Source organism: Canis lupus, chromosome 16, assembly GCF_011100685.1.
Source record: "Canis lupus familiaris isolate Mischka breed German Shepherd chromosome 16, alternate assembly UU_Cfam_GSD_1.0, whole genome shotgun sequence".
Taxonomy (NCBI): domain Eukaryota; kingdom Metazoa; phylum Chordata; class Mammalia; order Carnivora; family Canidae; genus Canis; species Canis lupus.
Window position 1 is genome coordinate 26,211,028 of NC_049237.1, and position 18,702 is coordinate 26,229,729.

Here is an 18,702-nt window from a genome sequence, read left to right on the forward strand (position 1 = left end):
TTTTGAGACATTTGTGATACCATTTGTTTACATGAATGAATACTGACATTTAAAAAATTGTGGCTTTTGACTTAAGAATTTTAGATTTCTGCTAATTACTTTCTGAATACTTTATTGTAGGTCATTTATGCCATCAAAATTGACAGGGAAACCTATACTCTCCATCTTAAAAAACAGTAAGTGGTCATTTTTCTTTTCATGCCCTTCTTTGTTGTTTCTTTTTTTCTAAGATTTGATTTATTTATTTATGAGAGAGAGAGAGAGAACAAGTGGCGGGTGGGGGGGTGGGTGGCGCAGAGGGAGAAGGAGAAACAGGCTCTGTGCTGAGCAGGGAGCCCAACATGGGCCTGTATCCCAGGACCCTGAAGTCATAACCTGAGCTGAAGGTAGCCACTTAACCAACTGAGCCACCTAGGCACCCCATTCTTTTTCGCTACTTAGATTTTTCAAATTAGTACTCTATATTGAGTCTAAAGAGCATGATCATTGTATTTATTTAATATGTTATATCTTTGTGATTTATGACAGATTAGAATTTCAAGTCTTCCTCTTGAGATTTTAAATCTAATATTGAAGCCAAATTCTAATTTAATGATATAAATATTAATGTATATTAGATAAATTACAATTATTCTATGCAATTTCTTGAAATATAACTACAATAACATTCGGGAAATAATTTTATTTGTATGTTTAATTTTGTTTTCATGTCATTTTATATACTTATGTAATTTTAAGCATTCTACTTGGTAATACACCATAATTTTTCTCATCTTGGAATAATATAGAATTTAATCTCTTAAATTTTGTGTTCTTTAATTTTTCTGTTTGAGGAAACCAATGTTAATAATCTTTGGTGTATATTTTCACCATTTTCTATTCTAAATTTCATGTCTCCCTTAAATGAACCTATCAAAAGAGTTTGTTTTTACACAAATGGAAATACTGTTTTGTCACTAGCAGATCTTATTTAATAATGGTGTTCATTTTCTTGCTATATATATTTTAACTCATTCTTTAAGAGATAACATTTCACTGTATGTAATATTAATAATGAGTTTCATTCCAGGAATTATTACTATAGAGTCCTGCAACAAACATCCTTGTATGTATATTCTTACGTAATAGAGATTTTGTTTTGTAGACTTGATATCAAGAAATGGGTTTCTGAGTCAAGAAGTATGAATGATAATAATAATAATAACAACAACAAAAGTAACTGACATTTATAGAGCACATACCAGTTGCCAGGAATCTATCTTTTTTCATCCCTCCCTCCCCTCCTTCCTCCCTCCCTCCCTTCCTTTTTTTTTTTTTTTCCAGAGAGAAAGAGAAAGCAAGTGTGTGCACATGTGGTGGGGGCAAGGAGGAAAAGAGGTAGAGGGAGAGAGGATCCTAAGCAGACTCCATTCTCAGTGTGGAGCCCAGCACGGGGCTATGTCTCATGACCCTGAGATCACAACCTGAGCCAAAATCAAGAGTTGATCCCTTAACCAACTGAGCCACCCAGGCACTCTTTACCAGGCATGTTTCTAAGCAGTTTGCATGTAGGAACTGATTTAATGTTCACAACAACTTTCTTTATTACTCACATTTTGTAGGATAGGATATTGAGAGATATTTTCAGTTTCTGAAATCAGTTTAGATTTTCAAAAGTATGTGAGATATGCTAAAATATTATATTGCATCTTTGTACCAATTTATATTTCCCTCAATAACTTCTCTAAACAATTATTAGCCATTTGCATTTTCCTCCTTCCTATTCAATATTTATTTTTCAGAGCAGTTTTAGGTTCACAGTAAAATTAAGGGGAAAGTATAGTTTCTGTGTACCCCTTGACCCCACACATGCATGTCCTTTCCTGTAATGAACTTGCCTCACCAGAGTGATACATATGTTATAATTGATGATCATTATCACCCAAAGTCCATAGTTTATATTAGTCCCGAATTTTTTACATTGACATTTTTTTTGGTTAAAAATAAAAAGGAAAATTCTGAGAATATAAGCAATTAGGTTTTCACCATGAATGACACACATGTAAGCATTTTGTTTATATATTTTTCTAGAAAGTGTACATGGTAGGTAATAGTGAAATCTATTATTCCTATCCTTAGACATATTCAGTTCTTTCACTCCCCAGTGCTAATTATAGTTGTGATACTGACACATACTGTCATATTTTTTTCATTCGTCTGTATGCCTAGAGTTCAATATGAATCATCATGTTTTGAGTATTACCTTAAATAAACATAAATGGCACAATACTCCTTTATATAATTTATTTATCTGAATATGGTGGGCCACTAAGGTGACCCCAATTCTTTACTTCTTTCTGTATCTTCAATCTTTGCCATAAAACATTGAGTTCTTATCTTCAAGAGGTGGAACATAGGGGTACCTGGTGGCTCAGTGATTGAGCATTTGCTTTCAGCTCACATTGTGATCCTGGAGTCCTGGGATCGAGTCCACTCTGGAAGATTAGTCCCTTGCTCAAATTTCATAAGCTAAATGATTTCTATAGACAAACTTCATATAAGTGGTACCAAAGTGTCATCTTGCAGAGAAGATAGTGATTGTTATGGTACAGCCTGACACCATTATTTATTGCTGGGAGACTGGGATTCTTAAGGATTCCAAACACCAAGGGGCAGTTCAGGGCCAGAATCAAAGAGAGACCAGCACATTCATGGAATGTGCACTTTCACCCCTTCTCATTTCAGATCTGCTTCTTCATCTTTTATCACTCCTGACAGCTCTTCCTTTCCTCAATCCAAATAACAAAACTAGAGAGCTTCCCAGAAAAAAAAAATACTGCTATTTATCAGACCATATCCCACATGTATTCAGAGACAATGCTGAGTGGCTTGGGTTGCTTTAGGTGTGAGTACCTGGAATATGGTCAGAGCCATATTTTGTAACTAAGCATGTCAATGGAGGTGGTTGAAATGGGAATCCAGAAGCATCTCCCAGGAAAAGGAAATTCAACAGATTCCTGACAAGCATAATTAAAAAGACACAACTTAGTTTTAGTCAATAGAGAGAACAAATTTTGTAGTAAAAAACACAGCCAAAATAGAGATTTGAAAATAGTTGGAGGAAAACTATACTATAAAGAGGGCAGATCCATAAGACCCAGGAATAAACTATAGATTTCCATATTTTTTTGATTTCCATAAAATTTTAAAAAATATGTAGTGATTTAAAATTAAAATGAAAAATTAAGGGATTTATCACGTTAGGGAAGATGAATGTAAAGCCACACATGTACGCATGCACATGTACTCAAATGTACAAAACACACACTAGAAAACTGATATAAGATGAATTATTTCATGTATTATAAAAATTAATAGCAAAGGAATAGGACTCAAAATTCTACATACTGCCAAGATGTTATTCAGTTATGAGAACAAAAGGTACATTGCATATTTCTGCACAGATCCAGAAAACATGCCATTTGCATAGTCTATCTGAAGAAAACAATGTGAAAGTAGAATAAATATACAATAATCAAGTCAGCATAAAATCACAAATAAAAAAAGAAGCAGGAGCCTCGGTGTCCAACGAAAGATGAATGGATAAAGAAGATGTGGTTTATGTATACAATGGAATATTACTCAGCTATTAGAAATGACAAATACCCACCATTTGCTTCAACGTGGATGGAACTGGAGGGTATTATGCTGAGTGAAGTAAGCCAGTCGGAGAAGGACAAACATTATATGTTCTCATTCATTTGGGGAATATAAATAATAGTGAAAGGGAATATAAGGGAAGGGGGAAGAAATGTGTGGGAAATATCAGAAAGGGAGACAGAACGTAAAGACTGCTAACTCTGGGAAACGAACTAGGGGTGGTGGAAGGGGAGGAGGGCAGGGGGTGGGAGTGAATGGGTGACGAGCACTGGGGGTTATTCTGTATGTTAGTAAATTGAACACCAATAAAAAATAAATTAAAAAAAAAAAAGAAGCAGTGGTAAAATTTGGAAAATGCAATACAGTTGTAAAATACTGAAAGATTTTACATCTTAAATATAAAATAATTTTTAATACTATCATAATATTATGATACAAGTTCAGAATATGAGAGACATGAGAGAAATCTGAAAACCTATAAAAATAATGAACATATGATTACATAAAAATTTCACTTTTATAGCAATGAATCCCACAAAGATAAAGGGGGGAGGACAACAGGCTGGCAGTGTTTGTGCAACATATAGAACAGATAAAGGGGGGATCCTTGGGTGGCGCAGCGGTTTGGCGCCTGCCTTTGGCCCAGGGCGAGATCCTGGAGACCCGGGATCGAATCCCACATCGGGCTCCCGGTGCATGGAGCCTGCTTCTCCCTCTGCCTGTGTCTCTGCCTCTCTCTCTCTCTCTATGACTATCATAAATAAATAAAAAAAAATTAAAAAAAAAGAGAACAGATAAAGGGTTGACGTCTACAGTAAATAAAAATTCCCACAATTTGATCTTGAAGAAAAAATTTAAACAGATAAACCATGGATTGACAATAACTCGAAACAAATGATTAAAACTAAAAACGCAAGGAGAAAACAAAACATTGGAAATGAAATTCAATTAGTGTAGTCAGTGAATATTCAAAAAGATACTCCTAAACAACAATTAAAACATATTAAAAGCATTATTTAAAGCAGAATAAGGGGTGCCTAGATGGCTCAGTCAGGCTAAACATCTGCCCTTGACTCAGGTAATAGTCCTGGGATCAAGACCTCAGTCAGGCTCCCTGCTTGGCAAGGAGACTACTTCTCCCTCTCCCTCTGCAGCTCTCCCAGCTTGTGGTCTCTCCCTCTTTCTCAAATAAATAAATCAAAATAAGATCTTTAAACAAAAATAAATAAAGCATAATAAAGCATTAGCATATATTAAAATGCCTTACAATAGCATTTCTTATCCATTAATTAACAAAAATAAATAAGTGAAGATACTAATTTTGTTGATAAGATAGAGAACAAAAATGCTTTTGAATGATTGACAAAAGCAAAAACTGGTATAAACCCTCAAGTAAAAGTGGGTGGTATATAGCACTCTTGGGAATTGTATCATTTATAACCCATCAATTTCACTGGTGCCCAGGAAGTCATGGCCAAGGATATCCACAATACACCTTTTCTTGCTATAAATATGGGTGAATAAATAATAAATGAGATATATTTATTTGATAGTTATATATTTAAAACTATCATTTTGCACACATCAGTATGAATGAATCTTGAAAAATATTATACAAACTGTTGCACAAAAAGCACAACCCCCCAAAACAGAACCACACACATTAACATAGTAAATATCTACTGCTCACACTTATGGGTTATGTGTGAGTAACAATAGTAGTTCTGCTAATGGTGACCAGGCTTGCTTGCTCAATGGTCTAGGATTCTTTCATTCAGCTAGATTCTGGATTCATTCATTCAGCTGAATGTTGACTGATCTAGGTATGATTAGGGCACCTTGACTGTGCTCCACTTGTCTCCATCTTCCAGAAAGCTGATCAAAGCATATTCTCATGGGGATGGCAGACAAACAAGATGAAAAATACAAAAGCAGGAGAGCTTTTTCAAAACTCTGTTTGAATCAAGTCAGCTAGCATCTTTTTGGCCAAAGTCACATAGCCATAGAATGGGCTGCATGATTTGCATGAAATGAAAATATAAGATCTCTTTTTCAAAAGTACTAAGAATCACAGAGCATCAATAGCAGAGCATTTAATCAAGGACAGGGCACTTCTAACCTTGGGGCCCTGGGGGAACACAAACTCAGGAAGTTGGCTTTGCAGGCATAAACACAGATCCAAGACCTGGGGAGTGGGGAGGCTGGGGAAGATGTATATGTTCCACCCGCCCCCCCCTTTTTTTAAAAGATTTTATTTACTGGGCAGCCCGGGTGGCTCATTGGTTTGGCGCTGCCTTCCACCCAGGGTGTGATCCTGGAGACCCGGAATCGAGTCCCGCGTCGGGCTCCCTGCATTGGGCCTGCTTCTCTCTCTGCCTGTGTCTCTGCCTCTCTCTGTGGCTCTCATGAATAAATAAGATTTAAGATTTTTTTTTATTTATTTATTCATGAGAGACACACAGAGAGGCAGAGACACAGGCAGAGAGAGAAGCAGGCTCCAGGCAAGGGAGCCTGATTCAGGACTCTATCCCAGGACCCCGGGATCATGCCCTCAGGTTTCCTAGTCTTCTGCTTCTAAACAAAGGCTTTAGGAATTGTTGTGTGCTTCTACAATTTTTTTTTGCCTTCTGCTACAAAGAAAGGTATGTTCCAGGGGTAGAAGGTATGTCTTTTCCCAGGTTCCAGAATGAAGGCAGATGGAGCTGAACCTGCAATAAACTGTGAAGAGCATTCACTGTTGTTTTGAGGCATTGAGAATTTGGAGCGTATTTTTACCATGGTATAATTTCATGGAAACTATTGGAAAAAGCATATTTTTTTCTTATCAATCTATGGCTATTTGTTAGCAAATATTAGCTAACATATTTATGCAATGAGATTGATTGTTGAATCTAAAAGAAAACTTTGCCATAGGAATCAAGAAGTCCTGGTTTCTAGTATACATAAATCTATGTCATTATGATGTCCCTGATGCTATCTGATTATGCTGCTTATTATTTTTTATTACATACAAAATATGCTATCAAAATGCAAATGAGATAATGGAGAGAGGAGACCATTTAATTTTTGGATATTTGAGCTTGTAAAATTGAATGAAAATTTTAATTTCATGACTCTGGTTTTGTTAATGTTACTATTACATGAAGTGTCATTACTTTGGTTGAATTAGGTCATTTTTAGACCCTCATTTCCTGGTGTATGCATACAACAAATTAGGAAAATTGTATCCAGATTCTTCTTTTGAAAAGGTAAGTTTTCTTTATGCTGTGTAGATTTACTTTTTTGTTTTTTAAAGATTGTGTTTATTCATGAGAGACATAGAGAGAGACAGAGACACAGGCAGAGGGAGAAGCAGGCTCCATGCAGGAAGCCTGATGTGGGACTCGATCCCGGGACTCTAGGATCACGCCTTGGGCCAAAGGCAGGCTGCCAAACCGCTGAGCCACCCAGGGATCCCCTAGATTTACTTTTTAAATATCATTAAGATACCATTGGCAAGAAGAAAAAGAATGCTTTCTACCCCACAGTATGATTGGGCAAACAGATCAGAAGCCCAAATGTAATGTGGCTTTACTATGAAGGCAGATTGAAAGGAACAACTGCTTTTCACATTTGGAACTCAAGGAATCTTTTACGTAAAAAGGTCGTTTAAACTATCAGAAGTATTAGCAGGGGTGTGAGAGAGAGAGAGAGAGAGAGAGAGAAAGTGGGTTAAGGAGCTAAGAATAAGAATCCCCTAAACACAGAGTCATTTTAACTGAAATGTCCTAGGACCTGAGCAATGGAGGAAGTGGTGGAAATCACTTTGCGGAAAGACCTAATAGAAAGAACCGCCTTATGGAAAGAGTGAGGATGTCAAAGCATATTGGGTACAGAATCTGAAGAGGTTCACGTGTGAAACATAGGAGTTTGTATTGATCTGAAATTGCAGATAGGGTTCAAGAAATTTTTAAGTATCTGAGAAAATTAGTGAGTTATTTACTTTGTGAGAACAGATGATTGGCAAGAAGTAAATGCAAGTGAAGGGTCAAATTCTATTGCTATATTGCAGTTGAGAGGTAATAAAATTAAAAATAATTACTGCAACATTGTCGCCATCTGTAAGTAGAAGACAGAACAAAATACAAAAGACACCTGTTCTGAGACATTTGGCAATAGGCAGATCAGGAAAAATTTTTTTTCTGAGAGATAAGAGAACCCAGAAGGTGAGTCACATTCAACTTGGCCCTTCTGACTGAGGATAAAGTCTCAACCATAGCATACATAGGGAGTTGGGACCAAGCAGAGCTTGCAGATTTTGGACCAGAGCTGCTGATGCAGCTTCAACTGGGATGACACAGGACCAGAGAGAGGGGCCGTCAGATGTATGAATTTTTTGCAGGGAGGGGAGTTGTCCTTACGTCCTTGACTAACGATTAGGCTGCCTGTGTGCTCTACTGAAGAGGGTAAGACTCTACTGAAGAGCAGAGAGTAAGATGGAGGTAATACTAACTGTCCAACAGAATCAGGAGATGTTGGATTTTCAGCCTGGACAGAGTAGAGTGACTTTGCTAAAACCCCAGACATTCAGCTGAGCCCAGAACCCTAATCCTTAGGAGGAAAGACCAAGCTTTAGAGTAAGAGATACTCTTATCACCCTCCGTACCCCGAGGGCTAAAACTCAGCAACAAGAGGATTAAGGAAGGTTGCCATCAAATTAATTACAATACAATATGAAATACTCTATAAAGGGTTAAAGCATAGTAGAGGAAGGAAATAATTCAGATAAGGGTAGAAATCAATGAGATAGAAAAAGGAAAAAGAATAGGAAAAAATTAAGCCCATAATTTAATTCTTTAAAAGGACTAATAACATTAATAACCCTTAGTAAGACTGACCCAGAACAAAAACAAATTCCATCAATATTAGGGATGAAGGGAGATATGACTAGTCATACAGAAGATAAAATATTTGGGAGTATTATGAAAACTTTAGGTCAATAAATTTGATAATTTAGATGAAATGGGCAACCTCTTTGAAAGGGTAACATCAAAATTGAGGGGAGAAATAATAGAAAATCTCAATCACTTGAAATCTACTTAAAAAATTGAGTTTCTTAATAACTACATTCCCATGCCAGGTTTAAATGTTTTCACACTTTACCTATTGAGAGATATTTGTTGTTTCTAATTTAGCTATTAAAAAGAATGTTTATATGAACATTCATGTGCAATTTGTTGTGTGGATATAATTTTTTAATTCTCTGGAATGTATATCCAAGAATATGATTACCAGGTCATATGATAAGTGTGAGTTTATTTAATTTAAAAAATTCTATTTAAATTCAATTTAGTCAACATATACTGTTTTATTACTTTCAGGAGTAGAATTTAGTGATTCATCAGTTGCATATAACACCCAGTGTTCATTATCAAGTGCCCTCCTTAATACCCATCACCCAATTACCCTACAGCCCTACCAACTTCCCCTCCAGCAAACCTCTGTTCAATTACTAAACTGTTTTTCAGAGTAGCTCTACTATTTCACATTTCCAATGCCAGTGTATGAGAGAGAAAGAGTGCATTTTTGCCACCACTTGGTATTATCACAATTAAAAAAAAAATTTAGCCATTGTGATAGATGTGTAGTGATTTTTTTCATGTAATTTGGTTTGCATTTTCCTAATGACCAGTGATGTTGAACATATTTTCATGTGCTTATTTGTCATCTTCTGTGAAATGTCTATTAATATCCTTTACCCATTTTCTAATTGGATTGGTTGGTTTTTTACTGTTGACTTTTGAGCAATTTATGTATTCTAAATACATGTTCTTTGCCAGATATGTGATTTGATAATATTTATTTTCAGTCTGTAATTTACCTTTTCATCATTTCATAAGGTCTCTCATTGATCAGAAATTTTAAATTTTGTTGAGGGTTAATTTATCAACTTTGGATGAGTAGTGGTTTAGTTATCAAACCTAAGAACTTCATATAACTTTAGTTCTTAAAGATTCTGGTTTTTTTTCCTAAAAATTTTGTAGTTTCATTTATATTTAATTGTTCACTTTGATATAAAAGTGAACAATTAGCTTTGTATCAGGTGTGAGGTTTGAATCCAATTTCATTCTTTTGACTGAGGATGTGTATTTGTTTCAACATCATTGATAGAAAAGACTGTTGTGCATTAAATTGCTCTTGCATCTAAGTCAGAAAGTCAGTAGGACATATTTTTGTGGATATAGTTCTGGGTTCTTCAATCTGTTCAATTCCTTTATGGGTCTATACTTATGTGATTATCATGCTGTCTTTTTTATTTTACCTACATATTAAGGATTTATGTAAACTATAGTGATTTCTCCCACTTTATTTTTATTTTTCAAGATTTTTAGACTATTCTTGATATTTCATACAAATTTTAGACTAAACTGCTTTATGTACACAAACTTGATAGGATTGTGATAGACATTATGTCAAACCTATACATCATTTTGGGGACAACTGACATCTTCACTATGTTGAGTCTTCCAATCCATGAATACAGTGAGTCTCTCCATTTATTTGGTCTTTTTTTACATGTCTTTTATTAGCATTTTGTAATTTTAGCATTTAGATTCTGTACATATCTTTTTTTAAGGCTTATGCCAAAGTATTTAATTTTATTGTTGCCATTATAAATGGTATTGTATTTTCAGTATTTATATATTTGTTATTATACAGAAACGCATTTTGTTTTATTCTCATGTCCTTCAAACTTACTGAAGTTACATAATTCTATGATGATTTTTGTTTTGTTTTCATTTTTTTGGGTAGAGTCTTTGAGATTTCTACATAGACCTGTCATTTACAAACTTGAAAATTTTTCCTTTTTTTGTTTTCAATCTGTGTGCTTTTATTCACTGCTTTGCCTTTCTGTGCTTGCTACAACTTCCAGTACTGTTCAAATCACAATAGGAAGGGAAAACATCCTCATTTGTTCCCAATCTTAAGGAAAATTTATTTACTCTTTACCATTAAGGATAATGTTAGTTGTAGGGTTGTTTTTAAACATTCTTTATAAAGTTGAGGACATTCTCCATTTTTAGGTTTCTAAGACTTTTTTATATCAAAGTGTGTGTCTAATTGTACCCAGTGCCTTTTTTTTTTTGCTTCAGTTGATAAGATCACATAAATCTTTGTCAGCCTGTTGATATGATGGATTACACTGATTGATGATCAAATACTGAAAACAATATTGCATATCTAGAAAAGCTACAACATGGTCCTGCTATACAATTCTTTTTATTCATGACCAGGTTTATTTGCTAATAATGTGAGAGACACAGAGAGAGAGAGAGGCAGAGACACAGGCAGAGGGAGAAGCAGGCTCCATGAGCCTGACATGGGACTCAATCCCACCGGGACACCTGCACCCCGATGTTTATAGCAGCAATGTCCACAGTAGCCACACTGTGGAAGGAGCCTCGGTGTCCATCAAAAGATGAATGGATAAAGAAGATGTGGTCTATGTATACAATGGAGTATTACTCAGCCATTAGAAATGACAAATACCCACCATTTGCTTCAACATGGATGGAACTGGAGGGTATTATGCTGAGTGAAATAAGTCAATCGGAAAAGGACAAACATTATATGGTCTCATTCATTTGGGGAATATAAAAAATAGTGAAAGGGAGTAAAGGGAAAGGAGAGAAAATGCGTGAAAGGTTCAGTGAGGGTGACAAAACATGAGAGACTCCTAACTCTGGGAAATGAACAAGGGGTAGTGGAAGGGGAGGTGGGCGGGGGGTTGGGGTGACTGGGTGATGGGCACTGAGGGGGGCACTTGGGATGAGCACTGGCTGTAATGCTGTATGTTGGCAAATTGAACTCCAATTAAAAAAAAAAAAAGAAAAAAAAGAGGGAGAAGCAGGCTCCACGCAGGGAGCCCAATGTGAGATTCAATCCGGGTCTCCAGAATCACGCCCTGGACCGAAGGCGGCCCTAAACCACTGAGCCACCTGGGCTGCCCCGGTTGTTATGTTTCTAAGAACAAGTCCATTTTCTATCATATTCAGTTGTTGGTGTGTGATTGTTAATAGTATTCTCTTTTGATCCTTTTTATTTCTGTGACATCAGTTTTAATTTGCTTTCATTTCTCATTTTGTCTATTTGTGTTTTCTCTTTTTTCTTAATGTAGCTGGAGGTCTGTCAATTTTATCGAGTTAAAAAAAACCCCTTAGCTTCACAATTTTTTTCTATTATTTTCTTTCTTTTTCTTTTATTCTTTCCATTTTATTTACTTCTGCTCTAATCTTTATTTTTAGTACTTTGACCTTTCTTCTATTTTTAGATTTTTAAAAGTTTTATTTCTAATTAGGCTCCAATGCCCAGTGTGTAACTGTGTGTGTGTATATATATCTATATATATATATCTGTGTGTGTGTGTGTGTTTCCTATTCAGCCACTCTATGTCTTTTGTTCATGGAATTTAATCTATTTACATTTAAATTAATTATTGATAGGGAAGTTATTTACTATTAAAATTTTGTTAATTGTTTTGTGTTTATTTTGCAGTTATTTTGTCTGTCTTTTCCTCTCTTACTGTCTGTTGTGTTTCATTTATTTTTTTCTTATTTGCCAATTTTTACTTAAAATATTTTTCTGCTATTGAGTTTCTTACGTATTTTGCATTAACTCCTTATCAAATACATGGTTTATAAGTATCTCCTATTCCATATTTTGCCTTTTCATTTTGTGATTTGTTTCTTTTGATGTGAAGAGTCTTTTAGTTGGATGCATCCCCATTTTTTAAAAATTTTCTTTTCTTATCAAACCCCAAAAATCATTGCTAAGCCAACATTAAGGCATGTTTTCCTATGTTTTTTCTAGTTATTATAGTTTCACATCTTATAGTTATGTCTTTAATCCATTTCAAGTTCATTTCTGTAAATGATGTAGGATAGGGGTCCAATATCACCAGTTTTACAACTACATTTATTGAAGACACTATCATTTTCTCATTGTGTGTTCTTGCCATCCCTGTAAAAGATGAGTTGACATTTTATGTATGGATTTGTATCGGGGCTCCCAAATATGCTGCATTGGTCTGTCTTTTCATGCCAGGAGCATATTGTTATAATGACCTATAGATTTTTAATACAGGGTAAAATCATGTAGTGTGATACTTCAACTTTCTCATTTACTTTGCCTATATGGGGTCTTTTGTGGTGCCATAAGAATTTTAGGATTTTTTAATCTGCTTCTGTGAAAAACACGATTGAATTTTTGATAGGGATTACTTTGCATCTGTTCATTTCTTTAGGTAGTGTGAACATTTTAACATTATTAATTCTAATTCATGAACATAAGATATCTAATCATTGTGTCCTTATCAATTTCTTTCATCAGTGTACTATAGTTTTCAGTGTACTGTTTTTTCAACTTCTTGGTTAAATTTATTTCTAAGTACTTTATTATTTGAGAACTATTGTAAGGGGATTATTTTGTTAATTTCTTTTTCTGATAGTTTGGCAGTGAATAGAAACACAACTGATTTTTGTATGTTCACATTGTACCCTGCAACATAGTTCAGTTGACTGATTTTTCCCTTTTAACCTGTAGTGATTACTTACATTATCTGATTTTTTAAAAAAATTTTATTCATGAAATAGAGAGAGAGAGGAGAGAGAGAGAGAGAAAGAGAGAGAGGAGAGAGAGAGGCAGAGACACAGGCAGAGGGAGAAGCAGGCTCCATGCAGGGAGTCTGACGCAGGACTCTGACCCTGGGTCTCCAGGATCATGCCCCGGGGCCAAAGGTGGCACTAAACCACTAAGCCATCCAGGCTGCCCACATTATCTGATTTTTTAATGTTGAACCAGCTCTGCATATCTGGGGTAAATCCCAGTTAGTTGTGGTCTATAATTTTTTTTATTCACTGTTGCATTCAGTTTTCTAATATTTTGTTAGGAATTTTTGCATCTATATTTATGAAAGATATTGGTCATAGTTTTTTTTTATGTATTTGTCTGATTTTGGTATTAGAGTAATGGACCCACTGTTTGTTTATCTTTTTAGAAGCATTAAAAGCTAGTTCAGTTTTGAGATTTGTTTTGAAAAGCCCAGGCAGTTTTGTCTGGCATCTGCCCCTCTTCCATTCCTGTGTGGGATGTGGCCACGGTGGCCTGGATTCCTGGCTGTTATTCTCTATGGTCACCCAGAAAGTGGCCCCTCTCAGGGCTACTCTGGTCCTGGGGGCTTCATGCAGTGGAGCTCCCAATTGGAAGCAAGGTGGCAGAAGTCAAGCCCAGGGATGGCTCAGGTTGGGGGACCTATCAGGTTTGAGCTGGTTTACCAACATCTCAACCCCCAGGATGAGGGTGAACCAGGACCAGACATTGACACCTGCTTAAATACAGAGCAAGAAAGGAGATAGGCATTCCTGCAACTGCTGTGCTAATTCAGTAAATCTAAGTAAAAGTCCCCCCCCCAAAAAAAAAAACCTTCCTAATTGAAGTAGTGCCTCTGCTTCTATACCCTGAAAGAGTGTTTAGAGAATTGGTATTATTTCTCCCTTAAAATTTTAGTAGAATTTGACAGTGAAACCCATCTGGGCCAGCTGATTCCTGTTTCAAAGGTTATTGTTTTTATTTAATTTCTTTAATAGATATATACCTATTCATATTGTCTATTTCCTCTTGTTGAAGTTTAACAAACTATGTCTTTCATAGAAGATTAACAAATTGTGCCCACTTCATCTAAATTTTCAAATTTGTGGTCATAGGGTTGTTCATCATTTTCCTTTATTGTGTTTATATGTATATGTATATTTTATTAAATTTGATTTGCCATCATATAGTATAACACGCGTGCTTATCCTGTGTCAAGTGCCCCCCTCAGTGCTTGTCACCCAGTCACCCCATCCTCCCACCCACCCCCCCTTCCACTACCCCTTGTTCATTTCCCAGAGTTAGGAGTCTCTCATGGTTTGTCATCCTCTCTAATTTTTCCCACTCATTTTCTCTCCTTTCCCCTATAATCCCTTTCACTATTTCTTATACTCCCTGTATGAGTGAAACCATATGATGATTGTCCTTCTCCGATTGACTTACTTCACTCAGCAAAATACCCTCCAGTTCCATCCATATCGAAGCAAATGGTGGGTATTTGTTTCTAAAGGCTGAGTAGTATTCCATTGTATATATAGACCACATCTTTATCCATTCATCTTTTGATGGACATCAAGGCTCCTTCCACAGTTTGGCTATTGTGGACATTCCTGCTATGAACTTTGCGGTGCAGGTGTCCCGGCTTTTACTGCATCTGTATCTTTGGGATAAATCCCCAGTAGTGCAATTGCTGGGTCATAGGGTAGCTCTATTTTTAACTCTTTGAGGAACTTCCACACGGTTATCCAGAGTGTCTGCACCAGTTCACATTCCCACCAACCGTGCAAGAGGGTTCCCCTTTCTCCATATTCTCTCAAACATTTGTTATTTCCGGTCTTGTTAATTTTCACCATACTCACTGGTGTGAGATAGTATCTCATTGTGGTTTTGATTTGTATTTTCCTGATAAGTGTTGTGGAGCATTTTCTCATGTGCTTGTTGGCTATATGTATGTCTTCTTTGGTGAAGATAAAGAGCTTCTGCACAGCAAAAGAAAGAGTCAACAAAACTAAAAGACAACCTAGAGAATGGGAGAAGGTATTTGCAAATGACATATCAGATAAAGGGCTAGTATCCAAGATCTATAAACAACTTATTAAACTTAACACCCAAGAAACAACAACAACAAAAAAATCCAATCATGAAATGGGCAGAAGACATGAACAGACATTTCACCAAAGAAGACATATGCATGACTTTATTATGCTTTAAATGGGCATGAGATGTAGAATTATGCTTTTTTTTTTTTTTTTTTTTTTTTTTTAGATCTGATATGAGTAACTAATGTCCTTTCTCTTTTGTACTTAGTTTACCTGGCTAGAGGTTCAGTAATTTTATTGATAGGAACCACCTTTCAGTTTCATTGATTTTCTCTATTGATTTCCTTTTAAATTTCTTTTCAAATTGTTATAATTAATTTCTGTCTGCTTACCTTAGATTTAATTTGTTCTTTTCTAGTTTTCTAAGGTGGAAACTTATATTAGGGTTTTTAGATACTTTTTCTTTTCTAATATGTGTATTGAATATAATATAAATTTCCCTCTAAGCACTGTGATTTGGTGTCTGATATTAATTCAGGGAGATTTTCAGTCATTGCTTTCAAATGTGTCTTATATTCCTTTCTCCTTTTGGTATTCTAATTATCTTTATGTAAGCTCTTTTGTAGTTGTGGCATAGTACTTGGATGATCTCTTCTGTTTTTTTTTTCTTTGTGTTCTTTGCTTTTTATTTCGTTTTTGAAGTTTCTACTGATAATAGTCTCAAGCTCAGAGATTCTTTCTTTAGCCATGCCCAGTCTACTGGTGAGCCATCAAAGGCATTTTTCATTTCTCTTAACATTTTTTAATCTCTAGAGTTATTTATTTATTTATTTATTTATTTATTTATTTATTTATTTATTTATCTATCCATCCTTAGAATTTTCATCTCTCTGAATACATCTCCTCATCTGTTCTTGCTTGATGTCTACTTTATCCATCAGAGTCCTTAGCATCATATAATCATGGTTGTTTTAAATTTCCAGGCTAACAATTGAAATATCGTTGCCATTCTTTTTTTTTTTTTTTTTTTTTAATGATAGTCACACAGAGAGAGAGAGAGAGAGAGGCAGAGACATAGGCAGAGGGAGAAGCAGGCTCCATGCACTGGGAGCCCGACGTGGGATTCGATCCGGGTCTCCAGGATCGCGCCCTAGGCCAAAGGCAGGTGCTAAACCGCTGCACCACCCAGGGATCCCTATCGTTGCCATTCTGATGCTTGCTCTCTCTCTCCAAATTGTTTTTTGAATTTTGGCATGCCCTGTAATCTTTTTCTTAATAGTTGGATATGACGTAATGGGTAAAGGGGATGCTATGAATAAATCTTTTGTAATGTACTGGTGAGGTGTCAGGAGAAACGAGGTGTTCTACAGTTTTATGATTAAGTCTCAGTTTTGTAGTAAACCTATGCCTCTGAACTATGAACTTCACAGGTGTTTCTCAGTTTTATTTCACCTCAATCCAGGTTCTGTTAAGAAGAGAGTGCTCTGATGTATTTAAGAATGTTTCCCCCCCTCCCATTGCTCAAAGTATGAGGAGTTTTTCTGATATTTACTATGGCATCATTGTCAAGCTCCTGTAGGTAAATTCACAAAACTGTGGGCCACCCTCATGAGTTCTCTGGAGCATTATTCTAGCATTGTCCATATTCTAGCATTTCATAAATTATAATCAGGATCACATGCTTTGGTTCTGGCTCCAGCAGCAGTTTTCACTGATTCTCTACTTCAGTAAGTTGCAACTCCCTGTGTTCTCTCCAATCCTGGAGTCTGATTTTCCCTGTGTCCTTCCTCTCTTACAGATCCAAGAAGACTTGTTGATTTTTCAGTATAATTAACATTTTACATGCTGTTAGGGTAGAGTGGTGACTTCTAAGCTCCTTACATGCAGAACCAGAAACTAGAAGTCTCTGATTCATTCTTCAGTTTGGCAGGATACAATATTTTTGGTTGACTTTTTTCCTCTGAGTACTTTGAATCTACTATCTCACTGCCTTCTGGCTTGCAAGGTTTCTGCTGAAAAATCTAAACTTAATGGTGTTCCATTATATATGATAAACCACTTTTCTCCTGTTGCTCTCAAAATTTTCTCTTTATATTTCACTTTTGATAATTTAATTATAATATATCTCAATGTACATTTCTTTAGGAACATATTATTTGGTGTCTTTTGAACTTCTTGGATCTGGATATTAATTTTCTTCTATATGTTTGGCGATTTTCTTTTTTTTTCTTTAAAGATTTATTTATTTATTTATTTATTTATTTATTTATTTATTTATTTATTATGATAGAGAGAGGCAGAGACACAGCAGGATGGAGAAACAGGCTCCATGTTGGGAGCCTGACGCCGAATTCGATCCTGGGACTCCAGGATCGCGCCCTGGGCCAAAGGCAGGTGCCAAACTGCTGAGCCACCCAGGGTTCCCCATGTTTGGGGATTTTCAAGCCATAATTTATTTGAATAAGCTTTCTGTTTTTTTCAATTAAGATATAATTGGTTGGCAGCCCTGGTGGCACAGCGGTTTAGCGCCTGCAGCCTGGGATGTGATCCTGGAGACCCAGGATCGAGTCCCATGTCGGGCTCCCTGCATGTAGCCTGCTTCTCCCTGCCTGTGTCTCTGCCTCTCTCTCTGAATAAATAAATAAATAAATAAATAAATAAATAAATAAATAAATAAATAAATCTTTAAAAAAAAGATATAATTGGCATAACATTATGTAAGTTTAAGGTATACAGTGTGTTGATTTGATATTTATATATTTCAGTATGATTATCATTATAGCACTAGCTAACTCCTTTATCATATCACATTATTCCTCCCTTCTCTCTCTTTGCCTTCTGAGACTTCTATTATGTGGATATTGTTCCTCTTGATAATGTTCCACAAGTACCTTAAGCTTTTTTCACTGTTTCAGTCACTTTTCTTTTTGCTTCTCTGACCTGTCTTTGAGGTCAGTTATTTTTTCTTAATGTTAATCTAGTCTGCTATTGAAACTTTCTAGTGTATTTTTCAGTTCAGTTATTTTTCAGCTCTGTGCTTGCTATTTGGTACTTTATTTTTTCAAGTTTTAATTTAAATTCTAGTTAACATAAAATGTAATATCAGTTGCAGGAGAATTTAGTGGTTCATCACATATATATAACACCCAGTAATCATTATAGCATGTGTTCTCCCTAATCTAAATCACCCATTTAGCCCATCCCCTACCCACTTCCCCTCCATCAACCCTCAATTTGTTCTCTATCATTAAGAGTCTCTTATGAAAAACAAGACTCTTATGTCTTTTTTATTCTCTCTCCTTTTTTCCCTTTCCCAAATGTTCATCTGCTTTGTTTTTTATATTCCATATATGAGTGAAATCATATGTATTTGTCTTTTTCTTACTGATGTATCTTA

At 35.7% G+C, this 18,702-nt stretch overlaps 1 protein-coding gene across 1 annotated transcript in view; it reads left to right on the forward strand.

Moving 5' to 3' along the window:
• LOC475575 (A disintegrin and metallopeptidase domain 3-like) overlaps positions 1–18,702 on the forward strand; it is a 233,712-nt gene that overhangs the window by 140,659 nt on the left and 74,351 nt on the right. The window contains exons 8-10 of the mRNA XM_038559192.1: positions 121–176; positions 1,070–1,105; positions 6,809–6,887. Of these exons, the coding sequence (XP_038415120.1) occupies positions 121–176; positions 1,070–1,105; positions 6,809–6,887 (171 nt within the window). The remainder of the gene's footprint in view (positions 1–120; positions 177–1,069; positions 1,106–6,808; positions 6,888–18,702) is intronic.